The 24,734-nt window shown below is 51.1% G+C and overlaps 1 protein-coding gene across 10 annotated transcripts in view; it reads left to right on the top strand.

The window, feature by feature from the left end:
* MYO1H (myosin IH) overlaps positions 1-24,734 on the top strand; it is a 71,361-nt gene that overhangs the window by 28,157 nt on the left and 18,470 nt on the right. For 7 of the 10 annotated variants that reach the window (XM_068163323.1, XM_068163325.1, XM_068163321.1 and 4 more), the window contains 15 exons: positions 3,657-3,887; positions 5,983-6,138; positions 8,743-8,858; positions 9,067-9,265; positions 10,326-10,406; positions 10,809-10,988; positions 12,261-12,359; positions 14,313-14,426; positions 15,455-15,526; positions 16,231-16,350; positions 17,342-17,409; positions 17,709-17,814; positions 18,610-18,690; positions 19,634-19,725; positions 23,496-23,590. In XM_068163323.1, the coding sequence (XP_068019424.1) occupies positions 6,013-6,138; positions 8,743-8,858; positions 9,067-9,265; positions 10,326-10,406; positions 10,809-10,988; positions 12,261-12,359; positions 14,313-14,426; positions 15,455-15,526; positions 16,231-16,350; positions 17,342-17,409; positions 17,709-17,814; positions 18,610-18,690; positions 19,634-19,725; positions 23,496-23,590 (1,549 nt within the window). In that variant the 5' untranslated portion in view covers positions 3,657-3,887; positions 5,983-6,012. The remainder of the gene's footprint in view (positions 1-3,656; positions 3,888-5,982; positions 6,139-8,742; positions 8,859-9,066; positions 9,266-10,325; positions 10,407-10,808; positions 10,989-12,260; positions 12,360-14,312; positions 14,427-15,454; positions 15,527-16,230; positions 16,351-17,341; positions 17,410-17,708; positions 17,815-18,609; positions 18,691-19,633; positions 19,726-23,495; positions 23,591-24,734) is intronic. The other 3 variants (XM_068163324.1, XM_068163327.1, XM_068163328.1) reach the window with 2 other exon arrangements.

Below are 24,734 nucleotides of genomic sequence, written 5' to 3'. Positions count from 1 at the left end.
CCTTAAGAAGTGTTTGGCATTTCCCTAGGCTCTTGATTAACCTTCAAACCCTCTTATTCTGTATTCTTTTCAGGAGAAATTAGGTTACAATGTGTAAAGTTTTCCACAGTGGGATGGCATTTATGAATTCTCCTACCTCGGGTTGGGTACAGTAGTGCAAGGCAGAGAGTTGTCCCCACCTCTCCCACCCCCCCAACCCCTCCATCACAAGCCCAGCAGATCCCTTTTCCACGGTGCTGCTGCTGCATTTCCAAGCACAGTCGATGTCTAGCATTTAATTTTCATTCTGAAAGAGGTTGCCAGAGATCTAGGGGCCAGTCTTGCTGAAATGGCTGAAAAATCACCTCATCTCTTTGTTGGCTTTGCTGCAGTTGGGGCAGCCATAGCTTGGAGGCTTGGTGGAGACCTGGTCTGCTTTAGATGGGTTTGAGTTCTCAGGGGAGACCTCGTTGCTGTCTACAACTAACTGAAGGGAGGTTGTAGCCAGGAGGGAGTTGGTCTCTTCTCTCAGGCAACCATCATCAGAACAAGAGGACACAGTCTCAAGCTGCACCAGGGTGGGTTTAGGCTGGAGGTGAGGAGAAAGTTCTTCACTGAGAGAGTTGTTAGCCATTGGGATGTGCTGCCCGGGGAGGTGGTGGAGTCACCACCCCTGGAGGTGTTCAAGAGGGGATTGGATGTGGCACTTGGAGCCATGGTCTAGTCATGAGGTATTGGATGACAGGTTGGACTTGATGATCTTAGAAGTCTCTTCCAACCTTGGTGATTCTGTATTAAAAGTTGAGAGTGTGTCTGGTGAGGAGCAGCTGAGGGAACTGGGTGGTTTTAGCCTGGAGAAGAGGAGGCTGAGAGGAGACCTCATTGCTCTTTGTAACTCACTGAACTGGGTTGTTTTAGTCTAGGGGAGACCTCATTGCTCTCTACACCTCCCTGAAAGGAGATTGGAGCCAGGTGGGGGGTCAAATCTTCTCCCTAGTATCCGGTGATAGAACAAGAGGAAATGGCCTGAAATTGTGCCAGGGGAGGGTTAGGTTGGAGCTGAGGAAGAATTTCTCTGCAGGAGTGATGAGGCACTGGAACAGGCTGCCCAGGGAAGTGGTGGAGTCACCATCCCTGAAGGTGTTCAGGAGATGTGTGGCCATGGCACTTTGGGACTTGGTTTAGTGATGGTGTTGGGTTAATGGTTGGACTCAATGACCTTAGAGGTCTTTCCCAACCCAAACAATTCCATGATTCTATGTGCAGCTCTTATTTATCTCAAAATTACTCTGAACAGATGAATTCTGTGGAGCTACACCAAAGCTTCCACAGTAGGAGGGTTCTATTTCCCTGTTGCCCTGGGCTTGCTGTTCCTCTTGAATGCTGAGTGTGTTGCTCCAGGTCTTATTGTCGAGCATATTCCTCCTTGATGGCCTGAATTCTCTTTGGGCCTGAAGGAAAGAGGTTCTGGCTCCTCTTGAAGCAGGCACCATGCAGACAGCTGCTTGTAGTACCCTTCCCACAGCCCTACCACACGCTGTGGTCTTGATCTTGAGGTTGTTGATGGAGTTGAAGGAGATGATGGCTGGAACCTGTCTGTGCTCTCTGCAGATCTCTTGCAGAACACCTTTCAAGGCCACTTTTTGTGGTCAAGCAGTGTTGCTGCCCTTTTTGGCTGGCTCCTCTTGAGAGGCTTGGGTGGAGGGAGGTGAGCAGAGCCTGAGGCATTTCCTTGTTGTAATCCTTGCAGCGCCTCCATCCAGTTTGCAGGGCTCTTAATGATCAAATCCCTGTTGGGCAGGAGGGGTGCAGGACTGGGTCAGGGAGTGCTGCCTCTTGCAGTAGGTGGCCATTTCCAAAACAGAGCTCTGATCTTTCTGGAGGAATCTCTTAGCAGTGTTGCTCCAAGCTCATCAATCCTGAGACCCTCATTTCCTTTGCCATGAGGACGCCTTAGGTACTGAGTGAGGTTGGACTTGGGTGTGAGGCTTCTTCAGTCCTGTGAAGAGCTTTGTATTTGAAGCATCGTTGGAAGGTTGGTCGAACTGAACTGAGAGGTCACTTCTGCTGCTCCTGTCTCAGCAGCTACCCAAATGGAGGAGTTTATTCTGCTGACAATTGTTTCTGCAATCATGGGAAAACACTTGTTGTTGTCTTTGCCAGCTAGGCAGAGGGGGAGAGAGAGCTGGAGTCCCATGAGCGTTGGCAGCAATCTCAGTCCAACCCAGGAATTCAGGTTTTGGAGGCAAAACTCTGTCGTATATGGAAAAGGAGGAGAGGTAAAAGTGGGATAAAAGCCTTGGAAGCTACCAACTGCGAATGAAAATGGGGTTTGCAGTGACCTCTAGTGGGCATCCAGCCCAGGAGCTGCCTGGAGCCTCATCAGGGGCGGTCTATTTCGTGCCTTCAGTTGCTCGGTTTACCCACCAGAAAGGCTCGAACCTGTCGCTTGGTCTTCAGCCTTTTGGTGAGGTCTTAAAAGTCTCCTCGAGTGGCGGCATCGGCGTCAGCCGCAGCGTGACTCGAGTGCTGACAGGGTGTTAGATAATTCATTAAAGCCCAGGATGTCAGCATCCCTGCCCAAGAGCAAACAGCCCTGACACACGATACTTGGTGTCAGTGGGCCTCATCTTCAGCCCTGTTAACTCTTGATGCACAAAGTGCAGGCTGGAGAAGGAGCTGAGAGGAGATGACACGCTGCGGTGATGCAGGTAAAGCGGGAGGCGGGCGGGACAGAAACACACACACACCCCCGAGTTTGGAGGGTGGTGGGATGGAAACTCAGCATCTCTGAGTGGGTTGGGGTGGTCCTGGGGAGGTGTGGAGGAGATAGGAACAATTCCTTTGCTGAATTTGTGCTGGAGCAGGCTGCCCAGGTGGCGGTGGAGCTACCACACCTGGAGGCGTTCGAGAAACGTGTAGCCGTGGCGCTTGAGGACTTGGGTCAGTGAGCGTGATGGTGTTGGCTGGATGGTTGGACTTGATGATCTTAGAGGGCTTTTCCAACCCTAATGAGTTAATGATTCCCTTCATAGAATCACAGAACTGCTGGCTTTGGGGGTGGCCCAAATAAAGCTGGAGCCTTGCATGGCATGTTACTGTAGATAGGGGTGACTGAGTGGATGGGTAAGGAGACTCCAGGTGAGATGGTGACCACCTGGGCTTCTCACCTCTTTGTATTGGCATGGGTAGCATGGTTGGTTTGGGGTTTCCCTAAACAAGTGGCCTCATCATTGATCAGAGAATCATAGAATGGTTTGGCTTGGAAGGGACCTTAAAGATCCTCTAATTCCAACCCACCCTGAATCCTCCTCTTGCCCTGCACATTGATGTCCTCTGGGGTGTTTCAACCAAAGAAACAGCAACAATTAACTTGTGAGCCTGTTGAAGTTCTGACCCCTTGGCAAAGAAGGGTGACACTTTTGCAAATCTGGGTGGCTTTTGTAAAGAGAAGGTTTGGTTTTTTCCTAACTGGTCCTTGCCAGGTCTTGCTTGATTGGTACAAACTTTGTCAAAGAAACCAACCTGTTGCTCCTCACCTTGTGTTGCTCTCTGCAGGGGGGGAGGGGTTTGGACTAGGTGACCTTTAAAGGTCCCTTCCAACCCCAATGCATTCTGTGATCAGCCCTCTCTCAAGAGCTGCCCATCTCATGGATTTGTGGTGTGGTCTGTTGCAGTTCCTTGTAGTTCATGCTGACGGACAAATCCCTGTGGGAACAGGAAAAGGCTCCTTTGTAGTGAGGGAGAGATCTTCTGATAGAGCTTGTGTCTCAGGAGGCAAGAAAGAAAATCTCCTGACTCTGCAGTGATGAGGGAAGGAAAATAATCCTTTGAAAAGAGCACTGGCTTGCTGGGGTGACATGCTGATGAGTCCTGGGGTGGGGAGCTCTTGCTGATGGTGATGCCAGGTAAGCACACAACCTCCAGAACTGGATGGGGTTAAGGGGGGGGCCGGGTGGTTTATGGTAATAAAATTGCCTGACTTCAACCCCTGCAAACCAGGGAGAAAATCTGAGCACAAAAGCAGCCCAGAGAAGAGGTTCAGCATGACTTCTTTTTTGTCTGATGGGGACCAGTGTCACTTACCAATTAACATACCAGTGAGAGAACTGGGTTAAGGAAACCTGAGCAGGCCACTGGGGTGTCAGGCTTCTTCTTTCCTGCTTCCTGGCTTGGAGAGAAGGTTAAAGTCTCTTCTCCAGCTTGTCTCACAAGGACAAATCCACCTGAAGCTGTTTATAGTCTTTTGCAGCCCAGAAGGCCAATGGCATCCTGGGCTGCATCAGAAGCAGCGTGGCCAGCTGATGGAGAGAGGTGATTCTGCCCCTCTGATCTGCTCTGGTGAGACCTCACCTGCAGCACTGTGTCCAGCTCTGGAGTCCTCAACACAGGAGCACCTCTGCTACAGGGACAGGCTGGGAGAGTTGGGGCTCTTCAGCCTGGAGAAGAGAAGGCTCCAGGGAGGCCTTAGAGCTGCATTTCAATATCTGAAGGGGACCTACAGGAAGGCTGGGGAGGGACTGTTCAGAAGGGCCTGTGGTGATAGGAGGAGGGGCAATGGTTTGAAACTGGAGCAGGAGAGATTTAGGCTGGACATCAGGAGGAAGTTCTTCACTGTGAGGGTGGTGAAACACTGGAACAGGTTGCCTGGAGAGGTGGTTGAGGCCCCAGCCCTGGATGCATTCAAGGTCTAACTTGGGGCCCTGAGCAAGCTGATCCAGTTGGAGATGTCCCTGCTGACTGCAGGGGGAGTTGAACAAGATGAGCTTTGAGGGTCCTTTCCAACCTGATGCAACCTGTGAACCTGTGACAGCAGAGTGCCAAAGTCCAGTCTTGTCAGGCAGCCACCAGCCATAGATTATAGGATGGAATGGTGGGAGTGCAAGGGTGGCATCACAGAACCAAGTATGAGTTGTTTTTGGGGGGGAGGGAGAATACATTACAATGAAGCTATAAGGCTGCTAAAAATGTTTGCAGAAGACATTTGCAATGTGGCTCCCACCATGACAACCATGCTCAACACCAACCAGGTGTGACCAAGTGTCCTCTCACCTCTCAGCCCAGAGGAGAGGCTGAAATCATTGCCATCATCATCCCACTTAATACTGCACTCTGAAAAGCTGTTTTGTGAGCTTTGCCCATGGTTTGTGTGAAGCTGTAAGGATCTTTTGGGCAGCTGGCACCACTGCTGGGGTGATTGGTAGTGTGGGAACACCAGCACTGGCAGGTGTTTGGAGGTCAGTATTCAGGATGAAAGCAGGGAGGGGAGACTTCATTGCTCTCCACAACTCCCTGAAAGGAGGTTGGAGTGAGGTGGGGGTTGGTCTCTTCTCCCTAGTGTCAGGTGATGGAACAAGAGGAAATGGCCTGAAGTTGTGCCAGGGGAGGTTTAGGTTGGAGATGAGGAAAAGTGTCTTTGCTGCAAGAAGGGTCAGGGATTGGTACAGGCTGCCCAGGGAGGTGGTGGAGTCCCCATCCCTGAAGGTGTTCAGGAGATGTGTGGCCATGGCACTTTGGGACCTGGTTTAGTGGTGGTGTTGGGTTAATGGTTGGACTCAATGATCTCAGAGGTCTCTTCTAGCTCAAACAAGTCTATGACTGTGAAGAACCTGGGTTGCAGGCCAGGTATGAAACTGCCCTCTTTAGGGAAGTTATCATAGTATAGTATCATAGAATCAGTCAGGGTTGGAAGGGACCACAAGGATCAGCTAGTTCCAACCCCCCTGCCATGGGCAGGGACACCCCACACTAGATCAGGCTGGCCAGAGCTTCATCCAGCCTGGGCTTAAACACCTCCAGAGACAGTGCCTTAACCACCTCCCTGGACAACCCATTCCAGGGCTTCACCACTCTCCTGGTGTTAACAACAACTTGGATAATGATCCTTTGGTGTTCCCCATGCAAGGCTGACTTGGCCCTGGGCTGCGAGGAAGGACTTAGCTGACCCTTAGAATCCCTACCTGCTCCCTCCCCCTTCTGAATCATCTGACTTTTGTGTTGTAGAAAGAAGTGGAAGATAACCCTGATGACAACATGGAAGGGGCTCTGATAGCCCGGGACAGAGTTGGGGTGCAGGACTTTGTGCTCCTGGACTCCCACACCAGTGAGACAGCTTTCCTCAACAACCTGCGCAAGCGCTACCAGGAGAACCTCATCTATGTAAGTGCTGCTCCCTCTGTGCAGCTGTGGAGCCTGTGGTAGGGGAAGTGTGTGCCTCACATGTTAAAAGAAAACCCAAACAAAACCAAAACTGTTCTACTCCCCCCTCTATTCTGCCCTGGTGAGACCTCACCTGGAGTATTGCATCCAGTTTCGGGCTCCCCAGTTCAAGAGGGACAGGGATCTGCTGGAGAGAGACTAGTGGAGGGCTATGAGGATGATGAAGGGACTGCAGCACTGCAGCACTGCCCCATGAGGAGAGGCTGAGAGCCCTGGGGCTTTTTAGTCTGGAGAAGGCTGAGAGGGGGTTTAATAAATGTGTCTGAGGGCTGGGTGTGCAGAGGGAGGGGCCAGGCTCTGCTCAGTTGCACCCTGTGATAGGACAAGAGGCAATGGATATAAACTCCAGCACAGGAGGTTCCACCTCAACATGAGGAGGAACTTCTTCACTGTGAGGGTCACAGAGCACTGGAACAGGCTGCCCAGAGAGGTTGTGGAGTCTCCTTCTCTGAACCCTTTCAAGCCTCATCTGGATGCATTCCTGTGTGACCTGTGCTGGATTCTGTGGTCCTGCTCTGGCAGGGGGGTTGGCTCAATCTCTGGAGGTCCCTTCCAACCCCTAACATCCTGTCATCTTGTTGCCCATCTTGATGGGGTACAAACTTCAGGGGCAGAAAGCTCTGTCAGTACAGAGAATGTTCTCCCAGGCTGGTTTTGTTGTATCCCTGAGACAGGGGAGTGCCCAGGGAGGTGGTGGAGTCACCATCCCTGAAGGTGTTTGAAACAACATGCAGACAGGACATGGTGGTCATGGTAGTGTTGGACCTGATGATCTTAGAGGTCCTTTCCTACCTTGATCATGATTTCATGAGACAATAAACCTCATGAAATGTCAGTACTCAGCACAGTGATCACCCAGTAGTAGTCTGGCTGCTTCAGCCAAGGTAAATCATAGTCTCAGCCTGCTCAGAGTTGCCTTGAATACCCAAAAAGCATTCAGTGCTGTTCCACTTTCCCATCCCCTTACTCTTGAGGCAAGACAGTGCTGAATGTGGTATCTCACTTGTCTGAAAAGTGTAGAGTGCTTCATGGTGCAGACTGAGGTGACTTCACAGCCATGCCCATTTTCTCAGCAGCCTCCAGCTTCTCCACTGGCTTGAAGCAATGGCAAGCAGCCCAGCAGGCCCCCTGTCACACGAGGGCTGATGGCTGCATGACTGTAGTGAAAGTGAAACAAGGGTAGAAAAGAGGGCATTGTGATGGGGTGAAAAATGGATCCAAGTAATCCAAAGGTGTCCTGAGATGTGTGATTGCACAGCCAAGAAGGCATTTTCTCTGTGTGACAGTTATCCATGGAACAGACACTACTTGGCTTTCCTTCCCAGCGTTGATTATGGGTCACTTCCAGAGAGCTGTGTGAAATGGAGCTGGGAAAGCCAATGCATCACTGTGTTAACTTGATGGGAGTTGCTGTTTGGGGTTGTTTTCCCACTAAGCATCGTGAGATACCAAAATGTTGTCTCTAGTATATAAAGCTCTAAGCTTGCTGTTGTTGTTCAACTCCACTCATAGCTAGGTAGACATTGGAAGATGTTTGGTGTTGGCTATGAAATCTTGAAGCTTGTGGAGGGCTTTTTTGCCTGGGTTGGTTTGGGGTTTAGGTTGTTTTTCCTTTTCTCATGGAATAGAATAGAATTAACCAGGTTGGAAAAGACCCTCGAGATCATCAAGTCCAAACCATCACCCAACACCATCTAATCAACTAAACCAAGGCACCAAGTCCCTCATCCAGTCTCCTCTTAAATACCTACAGGGATGGTGACTCCACCACCTCCCTGGGCAGCACATTCCTATGGCCAATTCTCTTTTTGGGAAGGGCTTCTTCCTAACATCCAGCCTGAACTTCCCCTGGCACAGCTTGAGACTGTGTCCTCTTGTTCTGGTGCTGGGTGCCTGGGAGAAGAGACCAACCCCCACCTGGCTACAACCTCCCTTAGGGAGTTGTAGAGAGCAAGAAGGTCTCCCCTGAGCCTTCTCTTCTCCAGGGTGAGCAACCCCAGCTCCCTCAGCCTCTCCTCACAGGGCTGTGCTCCAGACCCCTCCCCAGCTTTGTTGCCCTTCTCTGGACACCTTCCAGCATCTCAACCTTCTTCCTAAACTGAGGAGCCCAGAACTGGACACAGGACTCAAGGTGTGGCCTAACCAGTGCTGAGCACAGGGCAGAATGCCCTCCCTGCTCCTGCTGGCCACACTGTTCCTGATGCAGGCCAGGATGCCATTGGCCTTCTTGACCACCTGGGCACCCTGCTGGCTCATGTTCAGCCTACCATCAACCACTACCCCCAGGTCCCTCTCTGCCTGGCTGCTCTCCAGCCACTCTGTCCCCAGCCTGTAGCACTGCCTGGGATTGCTGTGGCCAATGTGTAGAACCTGGCACTTGGATGTGCTCAATCTCATGCTCTTGGACTCTGCCCATCTCACACCAGGTTCTGTGCCATCTTTTGCAGTTCTTGCATAGTGTCCTGATGTTCCTGACTCCTCTGGGGACCTCTCACTGTAGTGTTCAACAAGTGCCTCACCTGTGTGCCTTCCTTCTCCCTGCAGACATACATTGGTACTCTTCTTGTATCTGTCAACCCTTACCAAGAGCTGGATATCTACACCATGACACAGATGCAGCTCTATCGAGGGGTCAACTTCTTTGAACTGCCACCACATCTGTGAGTACCACCTGGAGCAGGCTGCCAAGGGAGCTTCTGTAGTCTTCTCTGAAGACTTTCAAGAGCCATCTGGGTGCATTCCTGTGTGTCCTGCCCTAGGGTGATCCTGCTTGAGCAACGGGGTTGGACTGGCTGATCTCTGGAGGTCCATTCCAACCCCTACCATCCAACCATTGTCCTCTGATTGCTTCTTGTGGTCCTTGCTCAGGTATGCCATAGCTGACAATGCCTACAGGCTGATGTGCAGCGAGTACAACAACCATTTCATCCTCATCTCAGGGGAGAGTGGAGCTGGGAAGACAGAAGCATCCAAGAAGATCCTGCAGTATTATGCAGTGACTTGTCCAACGACAGAGCAGCTGCAGGTTGTCCGCGATCGCCTGCTGCTTTCCAACCCCGTTCTGGAGGTAAGAACTAAAGGGAGGGACAAAATGTTAAGAGTTGAGGTTGAAGGCTTCTTTCTATGACACTTGGATGCAAGTCTACACACCTACACCTCTTGCTTTACATGAATTTGTGCCTGAAGTGAGACCCTGGACTGGTTAGAATAGAATAAACTAGGTTGGAAAAGACCTCAGAGATCATCAGGTCCAACCTATCACCCAACACCACTTGATCAACCAAACCTTGGCACCAAGTGCCTCATCCAGTCTCTTCCTGAACACCTCCAGTAATGGGAACTACACCACTTCCCTGGGCAGCACATCCCAATGGCCAATCTCCCTTTATGTGAAAAATCTCTTCCTAACATCCAGCCTAAACCTCCCCTGGTGCAGCTTGTGACTGTGTCCTCTTGTTCTGGTGCTGGCTGCCTGGGAGAAGAGACCAACCCCCACCTGGCTACAACCTCCCTTCAGGGAGTTGTAGACAGCAAGGTGGTCTCCCCTGAGCCTCCTCTTCTCCAGGCTAAGCAACCCCAGCTCCCTCAGCCTCTCCTCACAGGGCTGTGCTCCAGACCCCTCCCCAGCTTTGTTGCTCTTCTCTGGACACCTTCCAGCAACTCAACATCTTTCCTAAGCTGAGGAGCCCAGAACTGGACACAGGACTCAAGGTGTGGCCTGACCAGTGTTGAGTAAGGGCAGAATGCCCTCCCTGCTCCTGCTGGCCACACTGTTCCTGATGCAGGCCAGGATGCCATTGGCCTTCTTGGCCACCTGGGCACACTGCAGGCTCATGTTCAGCCTACCATCAACCAGCACCCCCAGGTCCCTTTCTGCCTGGCTGCTCTCAGCCCCTCTGCCCCCAGCCTGTAGCACTGCCTGGGGTTGTTGTGGCCAATGTGCAGAACCTGGCACTTGGATGTGTTCAATCTCATGCCCGTGGACTCTGCCCATCTGTCCAGCCTGTCCAAGTCCCTCTGCAGAGCTCCTCTAACAGCTCAACTCCTGCCCCCAGCTTGGTGTCCCCTGCACCTGTACTGCAAATGGTTCTGTGAGCAGTGCCTGAATTTCCTCTGCTTGTCCCTAGGCTTTTGGGAACGCCAAAACCCTGCGGAACGACAACTCCAGCAGGTTTGGGAAGTACATGGACATCCAGTTTGATTTTAAGGTGAGAAAGTTTTTCACTTCCCTACCTCCTGGACTCTCCCCAGGCAGCATAGGGTTGATGAAGCCTTACACTGCAGATTGCTGCCCCTTTTCTTGCAGGAGATGCATTGTTGTGAGGAAAGTGACTGGTTTTTTACATCCTGAAATCTTCTTCCCCTCCTGGCATTGCTGCCAACCCTCAGTAGAAAGCTGCCACAGGTTGTTGTAAGGCATGAGTTACACTAGGAAGACAACAAACTCTTTAGATACAGCTTGTAGTGTCAGATACCACCTCTTGAACACAAGATGGCAGATGAGTAACAGCAGAAACTTGCTGCTGCTCGTTCCTGGGCGTGGAGGAACAGCGATCGCAGCCGGGTCGGTGCTGGCCGGTGGCGCTGATCTGGCTGCTCTGTTCTGCCAGGGAGCTCCAGTGGGAGGGCACATCCTCAGTTACCTCATTGAGAAATCTCGAGTTGTCCATCAAAACCACGGGGAAAGGAATTTCCACATTTTCTACCAGCTGTTGGAGGGTGGAGAGAAGGAACTGCTCGGCTGGCTTGGGCTGGAGCGCAACCCCCAGAAGTACGCCTATCTCATCCAGGTCAGTGGGAGCTTCTCCCCCGCCCTCTAGCACACATCTTGAGCTGCAGGCACTGCAAGTGAAGCCTCCCTCACGTACTAAGCGTGCTGCAAGGCTGCTAAGAGGACCTGCTGTGGTACTTAGCTCTGGGGAGCCCACACCTTCAGTATTGTGTCCGGTTTTGGGCACCTCGATACAAGAGAGATGGACAAGCAGCTGAATAGGAGCCAGCAGTGTGCCCAGGGGGCCAAGAAAGCCAATGGCATCCTGGCTGGGATTAGAAATGCTGTGTCCAGCAGGAGTAGGGAGGTGATTGCCCCCTGGTACTCAGCTCTGGTGAGGCTTCACCTCCAGTATGGTGTCCAGTTTTGGTCACCTCAACACAAGAGAGATGTGGAGGTGCTGGAGCCAGGGCAGAGGAGGGCAAGGAAGCTGGGGAAGGGCCTGGAGAATAAACCTGATGAGGAGTGACTGAAGGAGCTGGGGATGGTTAGTTTGGAGAAGAGGAGGCTGAGGAGAGACCTCCTTGCTCTCTACAACTACCTGAAAGGACACTGTAGAGAGGTTAGTGCTGGTCTCTTCTCACAGCTAAGCAGTGATGGAACAAGAGGCAATGGCCTCAAGCTGCCACTGGGCAGGTTTAGACTGGACAGTAGGAAAAGTTTCATTCCAGCAAGAGTGGTCAGGCACTGGAATGTGCTGCCCAGGGAGGTGGTAGAGTCCCCAAGCCTGGCTGTGTTGAAAGGTGGTTTGGATGTGGTGCTTGGGGCTATGGTTTAGGGGTGAACTTTGTAGAGCAGGGTTCTGGGTTGGACTTGGTGATCCTGAGGGTCTTGTCCAACCTGAATGTTTCTGTGATTCTGTGTGTCACAGAATGTTTAGAGGAGCCTTCTGGAGATCATCCAGTCCAAAACCTCCCTCCTAAAGCAGGGTCACCCACAGTGTGCAGGTGGGTTTGAAATGACTCCACAACCTCTGTGGGTAGCCTGCTCCAGGGCTTGGTCACCCTTAAATTCAAGAAGTTCCTCCTCATGGAGTTTCTTAGCTTGCAGTTTGTGCCCATTACCTCTTGTCCTGTCCCTGGGCACCGCTGAGAACAGACTGGCCCCATCCTCCTGACACCCAGCCTGGAAGCGTTTATCGGTGGCGAAATCAAGTTGGTAGCTGGTCGCAGATTGCACCTGGGCAGGCTGAGGAAACTGGAAATGCAAGTAGTGAGCTGCCTGCTGCTGATCTAATAAAATGATTTTGCTAATGAATTGGACTAATTGGGCCTTTCTTTTTGCTCTCCAGGGTAAATGTGCCAAAGTGTTCTCTATTAATGACAAGAACGACTGGAAAATAGTCCGCAAGGCTTTCTCTATCATTGATTTCACTGAGAGAGACCTACAGGTAGGTGTGGGGAAGGCCTGAGCCCCCTTCCCTCCCCTGCTAAAGGGGTTTTTAAGGAGGGGCTGAGCACAAGGAGGGGTTTGGAGCACAAGCCCTATGAGGAGAGGCTGAGGGAGCTGAGGTTGCTCAGCCTGCAGAAGAGAAGGCTTGGGGAAGACCTTATTGCTGTCTCCAACTACCAGAAGAGAGGTTGTAGCCAGGTTGGGGTTGGTTTCTTCTCCCAGGCAACCAGCACCAGAACAAGAGGACACAGTCTCAAGCTGTGCCAGGGAAAGTTTAGGCTTGATCTTAGAAAGAAGTTCTTCCCAGAAAGAGTGATTGGCCATCGGAATGTGCTGCCAGGGAGGTGATGGGGTCACTGTCAGTGGAAGTGCTTAAAAAAGAGACCTGATGGGGTGCTTGGTGCCATGGTTTAGTTGATTAGATGGTGTTGGGTGATAGGTTGGACTTGATGATCTCAAAGGTCTCTTCCAACCTAGTCAATTCTGTATTCTCTCAACAGGGTTTGGGGAATAGGATTAACCAGGTTGGAAAAGACCTTTGAGATCATCCAGTCAAACCTATCACCCAACATCATCTAATGAACTGAACCATGGCACCAAGCACCCCATCCAGGCTCTTCCTAAACACCCCCAGTGATGGTGACTCCACCACCTCCCTGGGCAGCCCATTCCAATGCCCAATCTCTCTTTCTATGAAGAACTTCTTCCTAACATCCAGCCTAAACCTCCCCTGGCACAGCTTGAGACTGTGTCCTCTTTTAGGCTGGAGGTTAGGAAGAAGTTCTACACAGTGAGAGTGATTGCCCATTGGAATGGGCTGCCTGGGGAGGTGGTGGAGTCCCCATCATTGGAGGTGTTCAGGAGGAGACTTGATGGGGTGCTTGGTGCCATGGGTTAGTTGTTTAGGTGGGTTGGATTGGTTGATGGGTTGGACATGATGATCTTGAAGGTCTCTTCCAACCTGGCTTGTCCTATCCTATCCTTTTGTTCTGGTGCTAGTTGCCTGGGAGAAGAGACCAACCCCCACCTGGCTACAACCTCCCTTCAGGGAGTTGGAAAAGACCTTTGAGATCCTTGAGTCCAACCACAGCAGCATGCTCCTTACTGAAGTGATAGATGCAGTCTTGCTTGGGAGAGGTGCTAATAGACTAGGCCATCATTTTCACACATAATCCCAGCTTGGTGGGGCTTGGAAGGGGTCTCTGGAGATCATCCAGTCCAACCCCTCCTGCTAAAGCAGAGGCACTCACACCAGCGCTCCCAGGATCACAATGTCCAGGTGGCTTTGGCATCTCTGTAGAGAAGGAGTCTCCACAACCTCTATGGGCAGCCTGCTCCAGCACCCGTATGGGAAAGAAGTTCTTCATGTTGAGGTGGAAGTGAGGGAGTGAGTGGATAGAAAGCTCTGTCCTTGGGTACAGAATGATGGCAACTGGTGGGAGCATCTTTCTGAGGCTGGCTGACTCACTTCCTCCAGCCTAGCCACTATTAGCATGCATAAATGGTGACAAGTTGGACTTGATGAACTTTGAGGTCTTTTCCAACCTTATTGACTCCATGAAATGTCTATAAATATCTGAGGACTGGGTGTCAAGAAGGGACAGGCTCTGCTCAGCTGCACCCTGGGATAGGCCAAGGGATAATGGATGCAAACTCCAGCACAGGAGGTTCCACCTCAACATGAGGAGGAACTTCTTCACTGTGAGGGTCACAGAGCACTGGAACAGGCTGCCCAGAGAGGTTGTGGAGTTGTTTTCTCTGCAGACTTTCAAGACCCACCTGGATGTGTTCCTGTGTGACCTGTGCTAGATTCTATGGTGCTGCTCTGGCAGAGGGGGTTGGACTTGAAGGTCTCCAGAGCTCCTTTCCAACCCCTAGCACCCTGTGAGCATGTGCCCCATGCCCTGGAGCTGTGGGAAGCTGTTCTCTAGTGGCTCCCCTCTCATTTCAGCATCTCTTTGGAATCGTCGCGAGCGTGCTGCACCTCGGGAACATTCAGTTTGAAGAGGACAGCAATGGGCACTCCATCATTCGTGATGGCACACAGATCAAGTGGATCTCCAAGGTATCTCTGCTCAGATGGTGTCAGAATGGAAGCCTTAGCCTTCCTGTGTTTTCCTCCTTAAGGACAAAAGCAGAGGGATTGCCACACATACTCAGCTCTGGCTGAAAGCTATCTAGGTAAAGATGCTCCTGCTCACTGCACGGGGGCTGGATGAGATGACCTTCAAAGCTCCTTTCCAGTCTGACACCTTCTATGACTCCATCTTGGATTGCAGAACCCTTCTTCTCTCTATCACATGTCTGAAGCTTCCTTACTTGCTGTTGACTCAAAGATGAGCGTAACTGGGAATGAACTGGTGGACAGTAAGGTATCCATGGACAGCAATGTGCTCTCATGGCCAAATAGAATGCATGAAGAAGAGTGTGGCCAGCAGGTCAAGGGAGCTTCTCCTCCCCCTGTATGCTGCCCTAGTGAGACTATTGTTAGTTCTGTATCTGAGTATTGAGTCTAATTCTGGGCTCCCCAGTTCAAGAGGGACAGGGACATGTTAGAGAGTGTCCAATAGAGGCTATGAGGTATGATGAAGGGATTGGAACATCTGTCTGATAAGGAAAGGCTGAGGTTTGGGGCTGTTTAGCCTGGAGAAGAGCAGCCTGAGAGGGAATGTGATCAATGTTTACAAATGTCTGAAGGGTGGGTGTCAAGAAGAGACCAGGCTCTTCTCAGTGGTGTCCTGTGATAGGACAAAAGGCAGTGGATACAAACTGGAACCCAGAAAATTCCTCAACATGAGGAAAACTTCTTGGTTGTGAGGGTTCTGGAGCCCTGGAGTAGGCTGCCCAGAGAGGTTGTGGGCTCTCCTCTGGAGACTTTCAAGACCCATCTGGATGTGTTCTTGTGTGACCTGCTTTAGGTGAAGGTGCTCTGGCAGGGGGGTTGGACATGATGATCTCCAGGGGACCCTTCCAAGCCCTACCATTCTATGACTGTATGAACTGGGGGGTTGTTCCCTGCTGATCACAAAAATGCCACTTACTTCCATATTCTCCTGCTGACCTTACTCTGAGTGCCCCTGCTTGTTCCTACAGCTCCTGGGGGCACACTTGTCCATCCTGCAGGAGGCTCTCACCCATCGGAAGATCGAAGCCAGGTCTGAGGAGGTATGGAGTTAGTCCTGTGTTAAGAAGAGACTCTTCACAGTGAGGGTGTGGAGACACTGGAACAGGCTGCCCAGGGAGGTTGTGGATGCCTCCTCTCAGGGGGTGTTCAAGGTCAGGCTGGAGAGTTTGAGGTGCTGGAGCGTGTCTGGTGAAAGGCCCTTGAACACAAGTCTGATGAGGAATGGCTGAGGGATCTGGGGTTGTTTAGCCTTCAGAAAAGGAGGCTGAGGGGAGACCTCCTTGCTATCTACAACTGCCTCAAAGGAGGATGGAGCCAGGTGGGGGTCAGTCTCTTGTCACATGCAACAAGTGACAGGACAAGAGGAAACAGTTTGAAGTCATGCCCAGGGGAGGTCAGGTTGGGTATTAGGACCAATTTCTTCAGGCACTGGAACAGGCTGTCTGGGGAGGTGTTGGAGTCACCATCCCTGGAGATCTCTGGATGTGGTGCTGAGGGACATGGTTTAGTGGTTCAGCAGCAGTGATAGGATTGTGAGCTTTAGGCAAGTAGTTGGACTTGATGACCTTGGAGGTCTCTTCCAGCCTCAAGAGTTCTATGGTTCTAGCTGTAGCCAAGGTGAGCACTGTGCTGTAGTACCCAGCAGCATGGCTGGCTCTCCAAGCCATCAGTGTGAACTAGCTTTGCAGAAGCTTGACCTGAGCAGCTGTGGTGTTGATCATCTCTGGCCTATCTTCACTTGTAGGTCCTAAGCCCCTTGAACGTGGACATGGCATTCTATGCTCGGGATGCAGTAGCAAAGGCGATCTATGGACGAACCTTCACTTGGCTGGTCAACAAAATCAACAACTCCCTGGCCAACAAGGTTGGTTGCTTGCCTAATGTCCCCCTAGACAATGAGTGCCCCTAGCATGTTCAGCAAAGCTCCTCCAGTGAAGATCTACAGCACTCAGCACCAAGTATTTCAGGGAGGTGGTGGAGTTGCCATCCCTGGAGGTGTGTAAAAGATGTGTGGATGTGATGCTGAGGGAGGTGGTTCAGAGGTAATGGCTCAGCAGGAGTGGTAGGATTGCAACCTCCAGGCAAGAAGCTGCTCTTGATGATCTCAGAGTTGTCTTCCAGCCTCAACAATTCTGGGCCACTCGATTTAAGAAGGACATTGAGACTCTTGAACATGTCCAGAGAAGGGCAATGAGGCTGGGGAGAGGCCTTGAGCACAGCCCTGTGAGGAGAGGCTGAGGGAGCTGGGGTTGCTTAGCCTGGAGAAGAGGAGGCTCAGGGGAGACCTTCTTGCGCTCTCCAACTCCCTGAAGGGAGGTTGTAACCAGGTGGGGGTTGGTCTCTTCTCCCAGGCAGCCAGCACCAGAACAAGAGGACACAGTCTCAAGCTGTGCCAGGGGAAGTTTAGTCTGGAGGTGAGGAGAAAGTTCTTCCCAGAGAGAGTTGTTAGCCATTGGAATGTGCTGCCCAGGGAGGTGGTGGAGTCCCCATCCCTGGAGGTGTTCAAGAGGGGATTGGATGTGGCACTTGGTGCCATGGTTTAGTTAGTCATGAGGTGTTGGGTGCCAGGTTGGACTTGATGATCTCTGAGGTCTATTCCAACCTTGTTGATTCTGTGGTTCTGTATCTTGGATGCTTGGTGACTGATGTGTGGCCATCCCACTGCACTGAGCTGGAGAACTGAGTTAGGTGTGGAAGGTGGTTTGTTAAAGAGTTTTAGCAGTTCACTGCCTGCTTTAAGGTGGTTACTCCATTGGTGTGTGTCTCAGATATGTGGGTGGAGGGCACAAGATGGATCAGGCAGGGGAGCAGCACCAGCTGAAGCAGCAGTTACAGGGCAATGGTGTCTTTAACAGGATTCGACTCGCAAAACAGTTATTGGCCTGCTGGACATCTATGGCTTTGAAGTGCTGGACACAAACAGGTAACACTTCCTGAGCCTTGGGGTAATCTGTCCTCACACTGGTGGGGCCATGTGCTGAAGTCCTTCATGTCTTCTTGGGTGTACTTTTGTCCCAGCAAAGCAAGCTACAGATGACCTCCATAACCTGAGTGCGCTAGGTTAGGATTTGAGCCTGGATTTGGAGGTGTTGGCACAACAGTGTGGGAGGAAGGATGTTGTGGGTTTGGTCTGTGGAGAAGGAGGTTGTTTGGCTTGAAAGTGGTGGGAGAAGTATAACTGTCCATGATATCAAAACTAATGCTCCTGTAACCCCTCTGAAGCTTTGAGCAGTTCTGCATTAACTACTGCAACGAGAAGCTCCAGCAGCTGTTGATTGAGATGACCTTGAAAGCAGAGCAGGAGGAATATAAACTGGAAGGAATAGAGGTAACTTATTGGTTTCTTCCCCCTTTCCCTTTTTCCTTTGGGCTGCCATCACTCTTGATGCTTTTGATCACTGATGAAGACATCCTGCTATGGTTTTTTCCCTTTTTGAAGTTTCATTGTTCATGTGGGAAGTAGAAGACAGCCATGGGTCTTGTTCTGTAAATCACCTGCAGGGTAATTTAGCCTAGATTTAATTGACATCATAGAATGGTTTGGGTTGGAAGGGACCTCCAAAGGTCATCTAATCCAACCTCCCTGCAGTCAGCAGGGACATCCTTTATTAGATCTGAAGAGGGAGGAGGATATGCCCCAAAACTCAGGTCAACAGTGGCAATGTCCCTGTAGAAATGGAGAGCTTCACCAGTTGAGGCACAGGAAGATGGAGTTGCATTCACATGGAGAGGCAGTGGAACACTGGAAGAGGTTGCCTGGGAAGGTGGTTGGGGTCCCATCCCTGGAGGTAATCAAGGTGAGGCTTGTCAGGGCTCTGGACAACCTGATCTAGTTGAGGATACCCCTGCTGACTGCAGAGAGGGTTGGATTAAATGACTTTTGGAGGTCCCTTCTAACCCAGACCATCCTGTGATTCTGTGAAGAGGATGTCTAGGCTGCTGAAGTAGGAAGGCTTCAGTGTGAGGTTGGTGGGTCACTGGGCTGTCACTCTTTCCCCATCAGCTTGGTTGGTGTGAATTTCCAGCTGGGATCTTGCCTGGGGTTGGAGCTTGGCTTCAGAGAACTGCCCCACCACAAGGAAAAGCTCTTCCTCTAAAACTTACCTTCCCCTTTTCTTTCCAGTGGGAACAAATTCCATATTTCAACAACAAGATCATCTGTGACCTGGTTGAGGAGAAGCATAAAGGAATCATCTCCATTCTGGTAAGAACAAGAGTTTGTGCTGCTTAAATGAAAACACTTGCCTGTGTCCTGCTGTCATGGTCCATAATTGTGCTTCTCATAGTGTGATGGGTCTGCAAAACTCAGTGTAAACAGCTAGACCTTGCAAGCAGAGACCCAGAAGATGAAGGTAGAGGATCTGCTTGCTGGCAGAGCTGTGGGTTTTGAAGCTGTGCTGCTTCCACAGCAACCCTGAGTGCTCAAAGCAGGCCCAGACTCTTCTCTCCATGTCTCTGCTTGGAGAGACTGAGAGATAGAAGCACAGTACCTGCAGCAACCTGGGTGATTTGTAGATAGCAACAGGAGTGGGACCCAGGTGCCTTCCAAGTACTGTTAGGCAGCCAGCAGAACACCTCCTGAGCCCAGACATCCAGGCCTTTCTAAAGATAGGACAACTCATCCCATCTGTCTCCTCATGTGACTTGCTAGCTTTGATGCTTGGTGTTTCAGAAGGGCTCAGCTAGGAGAGAAACCTGAGAGCTGCCTTCCTCCTCCTCCTCCTGAGCTGCAGGCCCTTCTCTTGCTCTTTAATTGTTACTGCTCCTACAAATGATCTGAAGAAGATCCTCATTGTGGCCTTCATAGGAATGGCAGAAGAAATGGGAGGTCCTTCTGGATTTTGATGTGGAATGATGGACATTTTCTCCCTGATTTTTTTAAATGACCTAGAAAGAATAAAGGATGAGGCAGGGCATTGCCAAATGTGGAAGAAAAAGCCAGACTTGGCTGACCCTGACTTATCTTGGCAGGTCTGCTGTAGACAGACCAATGAAGCTCTAAATTGAAGTAGGAAGTTGCTTGTATAAAATAAAGCTCATCCCAAGTTGGACAATCCAGGGCTGGGCTTGCTTCACAATGTTGTACTGAGTGTGAGTGAGGTGTTTGCCCAGAGCAGAGTTTGATCTGGTTTGCTCTGTTGCTTCAGGATGAAGAGTGCCTCCGACCTGGTGAAGCCACTGACTTGAGCTTCTTGGAGAAGCTGGAGGAGAAAGTAGGAGATCATGCCCACTTCGTGACGTATGCACTGCCTCTCTCCATCCTACCCCACAGGGACCCTGCCCATCTCTTACCCACAGCTTCCCTGCAGATGGCACCAAGCTGGGAGCAGGAGTTGATCTGCTGGAGGGTAGAGAGGCTCTGCAGAGGGACCTGGACAGATGGGCATGAGATTTTACACATCTAAGTGCCAGGTTCTACACATTGGCCACAGCAACCCCAGGCAGTACTACAGGCTGGGGACAGAGTGGCTGGAGAGCAGCCAGGCAGAAAGGGACCTGGGGGTAGTGGTAGTAGGCTGAACATGAGCCAGCAGTGTGCCCAGGTGGTCAAGAAGGCCAATGGCATCCTGGCCTGCAGCAGGAACAGTGTGGCCAGCAGGAGCAGGGAGGTCATTCTGCCCTGTGCTCAGCACTGGTTAGGCCACACCTTGAGTCCTGTGTCCACTTCTGGGCTCCTCAGTTCATGAAAGATGTTGAGATGCTGGAAGGTGTCCAGAGAAGGGCAACAAAGCTGGGGAGGGGCTTGGAGCACAGCCCTGTGAGGAGAGGCTGAGGGAGCTGGGGTTGCTTAGCCTGGAGAAGAGGGGAGGCTCAGAGGAGACCTTCTTGCTCTCTCCAAGTCCCTGAAGGGAGGTTGTAGCCAGGTGGGGGTTGGTCTCTTCTCCCAGGCACCCAGCACCAGAACAAGAGGACACAGTCTCAGGCTGCACCAGGGGAGGTTTAGGCTGGAGGTTAGGAAGAAGTTCTATACAGAGAGAGTGATTGCCCATTGGAATGTGCTGCCTGGGAAGGTGGTGGAGTCACCATCATTGGAGGTGTTCAGGAGGAGACTTGATGGGGTGCTTGGTGCCATGGGTTATTTGTTTAGGTGGGTTGGATTGGTTGATGGGTTGGACACAATGATCTTGAAGGTCTCTTCCAGCCTGGTTCATTTTCTGTATTCCTTGGGGTGTTCAAGCAACACATGGGCATGGCACTTTGGGGATGATTTAGTGGCCATGACAGTGTTAAGCTGATGGTTGGACTTGATCCTAGAGATCTTTTCCAACCCAACCAGTTCTATGATGAGCCAAAGGTCCATCTGAAGCTGTGTGGGCTTCAGGTACCTATGAGGAACTTCCATTGCTGCCTGGAGCCCTGGAACTGAGGGAGAGAAAAGTCAAGCTCTGCTGTTCAATTTAACAGCAAATGGGACAAAGGAAAACCATAGAATGAGTTCAGGTGGAAAAGACCTCCCAGATGATTGAGTCCAGCCATCAGCCTAAGACTACCATGGCCATTAAACCATGTCCTGAAGTGCCATAGCCACACATGGAGGAAGAAGCACAGTGATCACACACAGAATCACCAAGGCTGGAAGAGACCTCAAGGATCATCAAGCCCAACCTGTCACCACAGCCCTCATGACTAGACCATGGCACCAATCACCAAGGTTGGAAGAGACCTCAAAGATCACCAAGCCCAACCTGGCACCACAGACCTCATGACTAAACCATGGCACTGAGTGCCACGTCCAATCCCCTCTTGAACACCTCCAGGGATGGAAGATCTGTGCTCCTGCTCAGATCTCCTCCAGGAGCAGCATTTCAGTTCCTACCCAGTTTGCAGCATTTTCTGACTCAGTTTGGGTAGCAGCTGAACAGGTTGGGGCTGGGCTGTGCTGGCAGCTCCCAGCAGAAGCCTGCTGGAAGGCTCTGACAACTCATCAACTCGGAGTCACGCTGCCGAGTCGTCACTGTCTCCACAGCTCTGAGGTTCATCACAGCCAAGTGGAAAATGTGTTGCCAGCTTCCTTGTCACCACAAATGTGCCTTAATCCTGCTCTGCCTGATGACAAGCTCGAAATAGAAGTGCTGGAGCTGCTTAAATAGGACCTGCTCTTGGCGAGGCTCTTGGAAGGCAATCTTGATGTGCTAATGTGCTGTTGTGACACAGCTCTGCTGGTAGTGCCTGCTGATAAAGCTGAAACTTCAACTGTTAGGTTGCTCTTTTTTTTTTCCCCCCTCAGGAGTCCTTGATTTTCTACTTTTCCTTCTATTTTTGAGATATTTTTGTTGAGTCCTGGTTTTTTTTTTTTGTGTGTGTGTAGCTGTGTTGCTCCAGGGCAAAATTCTCTCAAGCAATCCTTTTCCCTCCCCCTGTTTCCACTTTGAAATTGAGGAAGGTTGGGATCTAGTTTGGCATTAGAAGGAAATTCCTCCCTTGGAAAGGCAGAGCTGGGGTTGCTTAGCCTGGAGAAGAGGAGGCTCAGGGGAGACCTCCTTGCTTTCCACAACTACCTGAAGGGTGGTTGTAGCCAGGTGGGGCCTGATCTCTTCTCCCAGGCAAAAAGGGACCTGGGGGTACTGGTTCATAGTAGGCTGAACATGAGCCAGCAATGTGCCCAGGTGGCCAAGAAGGCCAATGGCATCCTGGCCTGCATCAGGAACAGTGTGGCCAGCAGGAGCAGGGAGGTCATTCTGCCCCTGTGCTCAGCACTGGTTAGGCCACACCTTGAGTCCTGTGTCCAGTTCTGGGCCCCTCAGTTTAGGAAAGATGCTGAGGAAGAGCCTGGATGGGGTGCTTGGTGCCATGGTTTAGTTGATCAGATGGTGTTGGGTGATAGGTTGGACTTGATGATCTCAAAGGTCTCTTCCAACTTGGTTAATTCTATTCTAAGAGGCTCCTGAGGGAGATGGTTGACTCTCCATCCCTGGAGGGATTTCAAAGAGGCTAAGCCATGACCCTCAGCACCATGACTTGGCAGAGTTAGGTCATGGTTGGACTCAGTGATCCTGAAGGTCTTTTCCACCTGAAGCAATTTTATGTCCCTGCTCACTTCCAGGGGGTTGGTCTAGATGACCTTCAAAGGTCCTTTCCAACTCAATGTACTTTTACCAGGGAGGTGGTGGAGTCACCATCACTGGAAGTGTTTAAGAGGAGACTGGCTGAGGCACTTGGTGCCATGGTTTAGTTGATTAGATGGTGTTGGGTGATAGGTTGGACTTGATGGTCTCAAAGGTCTTTTCCAAGCTGGTTAATTCTATTCTGATCTCTTTCTCCTGTGGGCAATGAGATTGTGTTGAAATCAATATTACAGGAAGAAATGTTGATAATTGTGGAAAGGGTGATCATTGCCAGGTGGCAATGGGGACTCTCAGATACCTTGAGGAGTTTCTGGTAGCTAGCTCCTGTCTTCCAACACTATATTTTGCTGTTGGCTCCTCAGAATGGACAGAGTGACTGTGGGCTGTAGCTGTGTAGTCAGAAGCATGCTGATAGAACTGAGACTCCCAGCTCTCCTACAGCTGTGTTTTCTGGAGGTGACTTTCTACCATCTGGGGGAACCTATTTGAATAGAATAAACCAGGTTGGAGGAGACCTTTGAGATCGAGTACAAGCCACCATCCAACACCATCTAATCAACTAAACCATGGCACCAAGCACCCCATCAAGTCTCCTCCTAAACACCTCCAGTGATGGTGACTCCACCACCTCCCTGGGCAGCACATTCCAATGGCAAATCTCTGTTGCTGGGAAGGACTTCTTCCTAACATCCAGCCTAAACCTCCCCTGGCACAGCTTGAGACTGTGTCCTCTTGTTCTGCTGCTGGGTGCCTGGCAGAAGAGACCAACCCCCACCTGGCTACAACCTCCCTTCAGGGAGTTGTAGAGAGCAAGAAGGTCTCCCCTGAGCCTTCTCCTCTCCAGGCTAAGCAACCCCAGCTCCCTCAGCCTCTCCTCACAGGGCTGTGCTCCAAACCCCTCTGCTTTTTCTGCTCTTGATGTTGGTTTCTGGTGTCTCTGCAGCCGCAAGCTGGCAGACCAGAAAACAAGGAAGTCGATCGACTGGGTGGATTTCCGCCTCCTCCACTACGCAGGGGAAGTCACCTACAGTGCTGTTGGTGAGTGTGACCCAAGCACCAGCCTAGAAGTTACCTGAGCTTCCAAGCCAGTGTGGTAGATCATAGAATCAGGGAATTGTTTGGGTTGGAAAAGCCCTCTAAGATCATCCAGTCCAACCGTCAACCCGACACCACCGTGGCCATTAAACCATGGCCCAGAGTGAACCTGACCTGAAGGTGAATGACAAACTACCTGCCCTCTGAAGGCACCATGGCTGCAAAGTCTTAAACATGACTGCACCAGGGGAGGTTTAGGTTGGGTAGGAGGAAAAGTTTCTTCACTGTAAGAGTGATCAGGAAATGGACCAGAGAGATGCCAAGTCCACCTGGACATTGTGATCCTGGGAGCGCTGGTGTGAGTGCCTCTGCTTTAGCAGGAGGGGTTGGACTGGATGATCTCCAGGGACCCCTTCCAACCCCTACCAAGCTGGGATTATGTGTGAAAATGATGGCCTAGTCCATTAGCACCTCTCCCAAGCAAGACTGCTTCTATCACTTCAGTAAGGAGCATGCTGCTGTGGACTCAATGATCTCAAAGGTCTTTTCCAACTCCCTGAAAGGAGGTTATAGCCAGGTGGGGGTTGGTCTCTTCTCCCAAGCAAGCAGCAGCAGAACAAGAGGACACAGTCTCAAGCTGTGCCAGGGGAGGTTTAGGCTGGATGTTAGGAAGAAGTTCTTCATAGAAAGAGAGATTGGGCATTGGACTGTGCTGCCCAGGGAGGTGGTGGAGTCCCCATCCCTGGAGGTGTTTAGGAAGAGCCCGGATGAGGCACTTGGTGCCATGGTTTAGTTGATCAGATGGTGCTGGGTGATAGACCTTTGAGATCATCCAGTCCAACCTTTTCCAACCTGGTTAATTCTATCCTATCAGGAATTGAAACAGGCTGCCCAGGGGAGGTGGTGGAGTCACCACCCCTGGAGGTGTTCCAGGAGTGTATGGGCATGGCACTTTGGGACATGGTTTGATGGTGCTGGGTAGAAGGTTGGACTTGATCTTAGATGTTTTTCAACCTTCATGCTTCCTTGCTACCTGCCCTCTGAAGCCACCTCTAGTTCAGAGTCTTAAACATGAATGCAGTGTGAATCTCGGGGAGATAAATTTTGTGTTAGAATGTGTGTAGCCTTCAAAAAGAACTGAAGCCTC

This window comes from Melanerpes formicivorus, unplaced genomic scaffold, assembly GCF_026170545.1.
Source record: "Melanerpes formicivorus ecotype bairdi unplaced genomic scaffold, bMelFor1.0.p_v2 SCAF_72, whole genome shotgun sequence".
NCBI classification, from domain to species: domain Eukaryota; kingdom Metazoa; phylum Chordata; class Aves; order Piciformes; family Picidae; genus Melanerpes; species Melanerpes formicivorus.
This window is presented reverse-complemented; position numbering and strand designations above follow the sequence as displayed.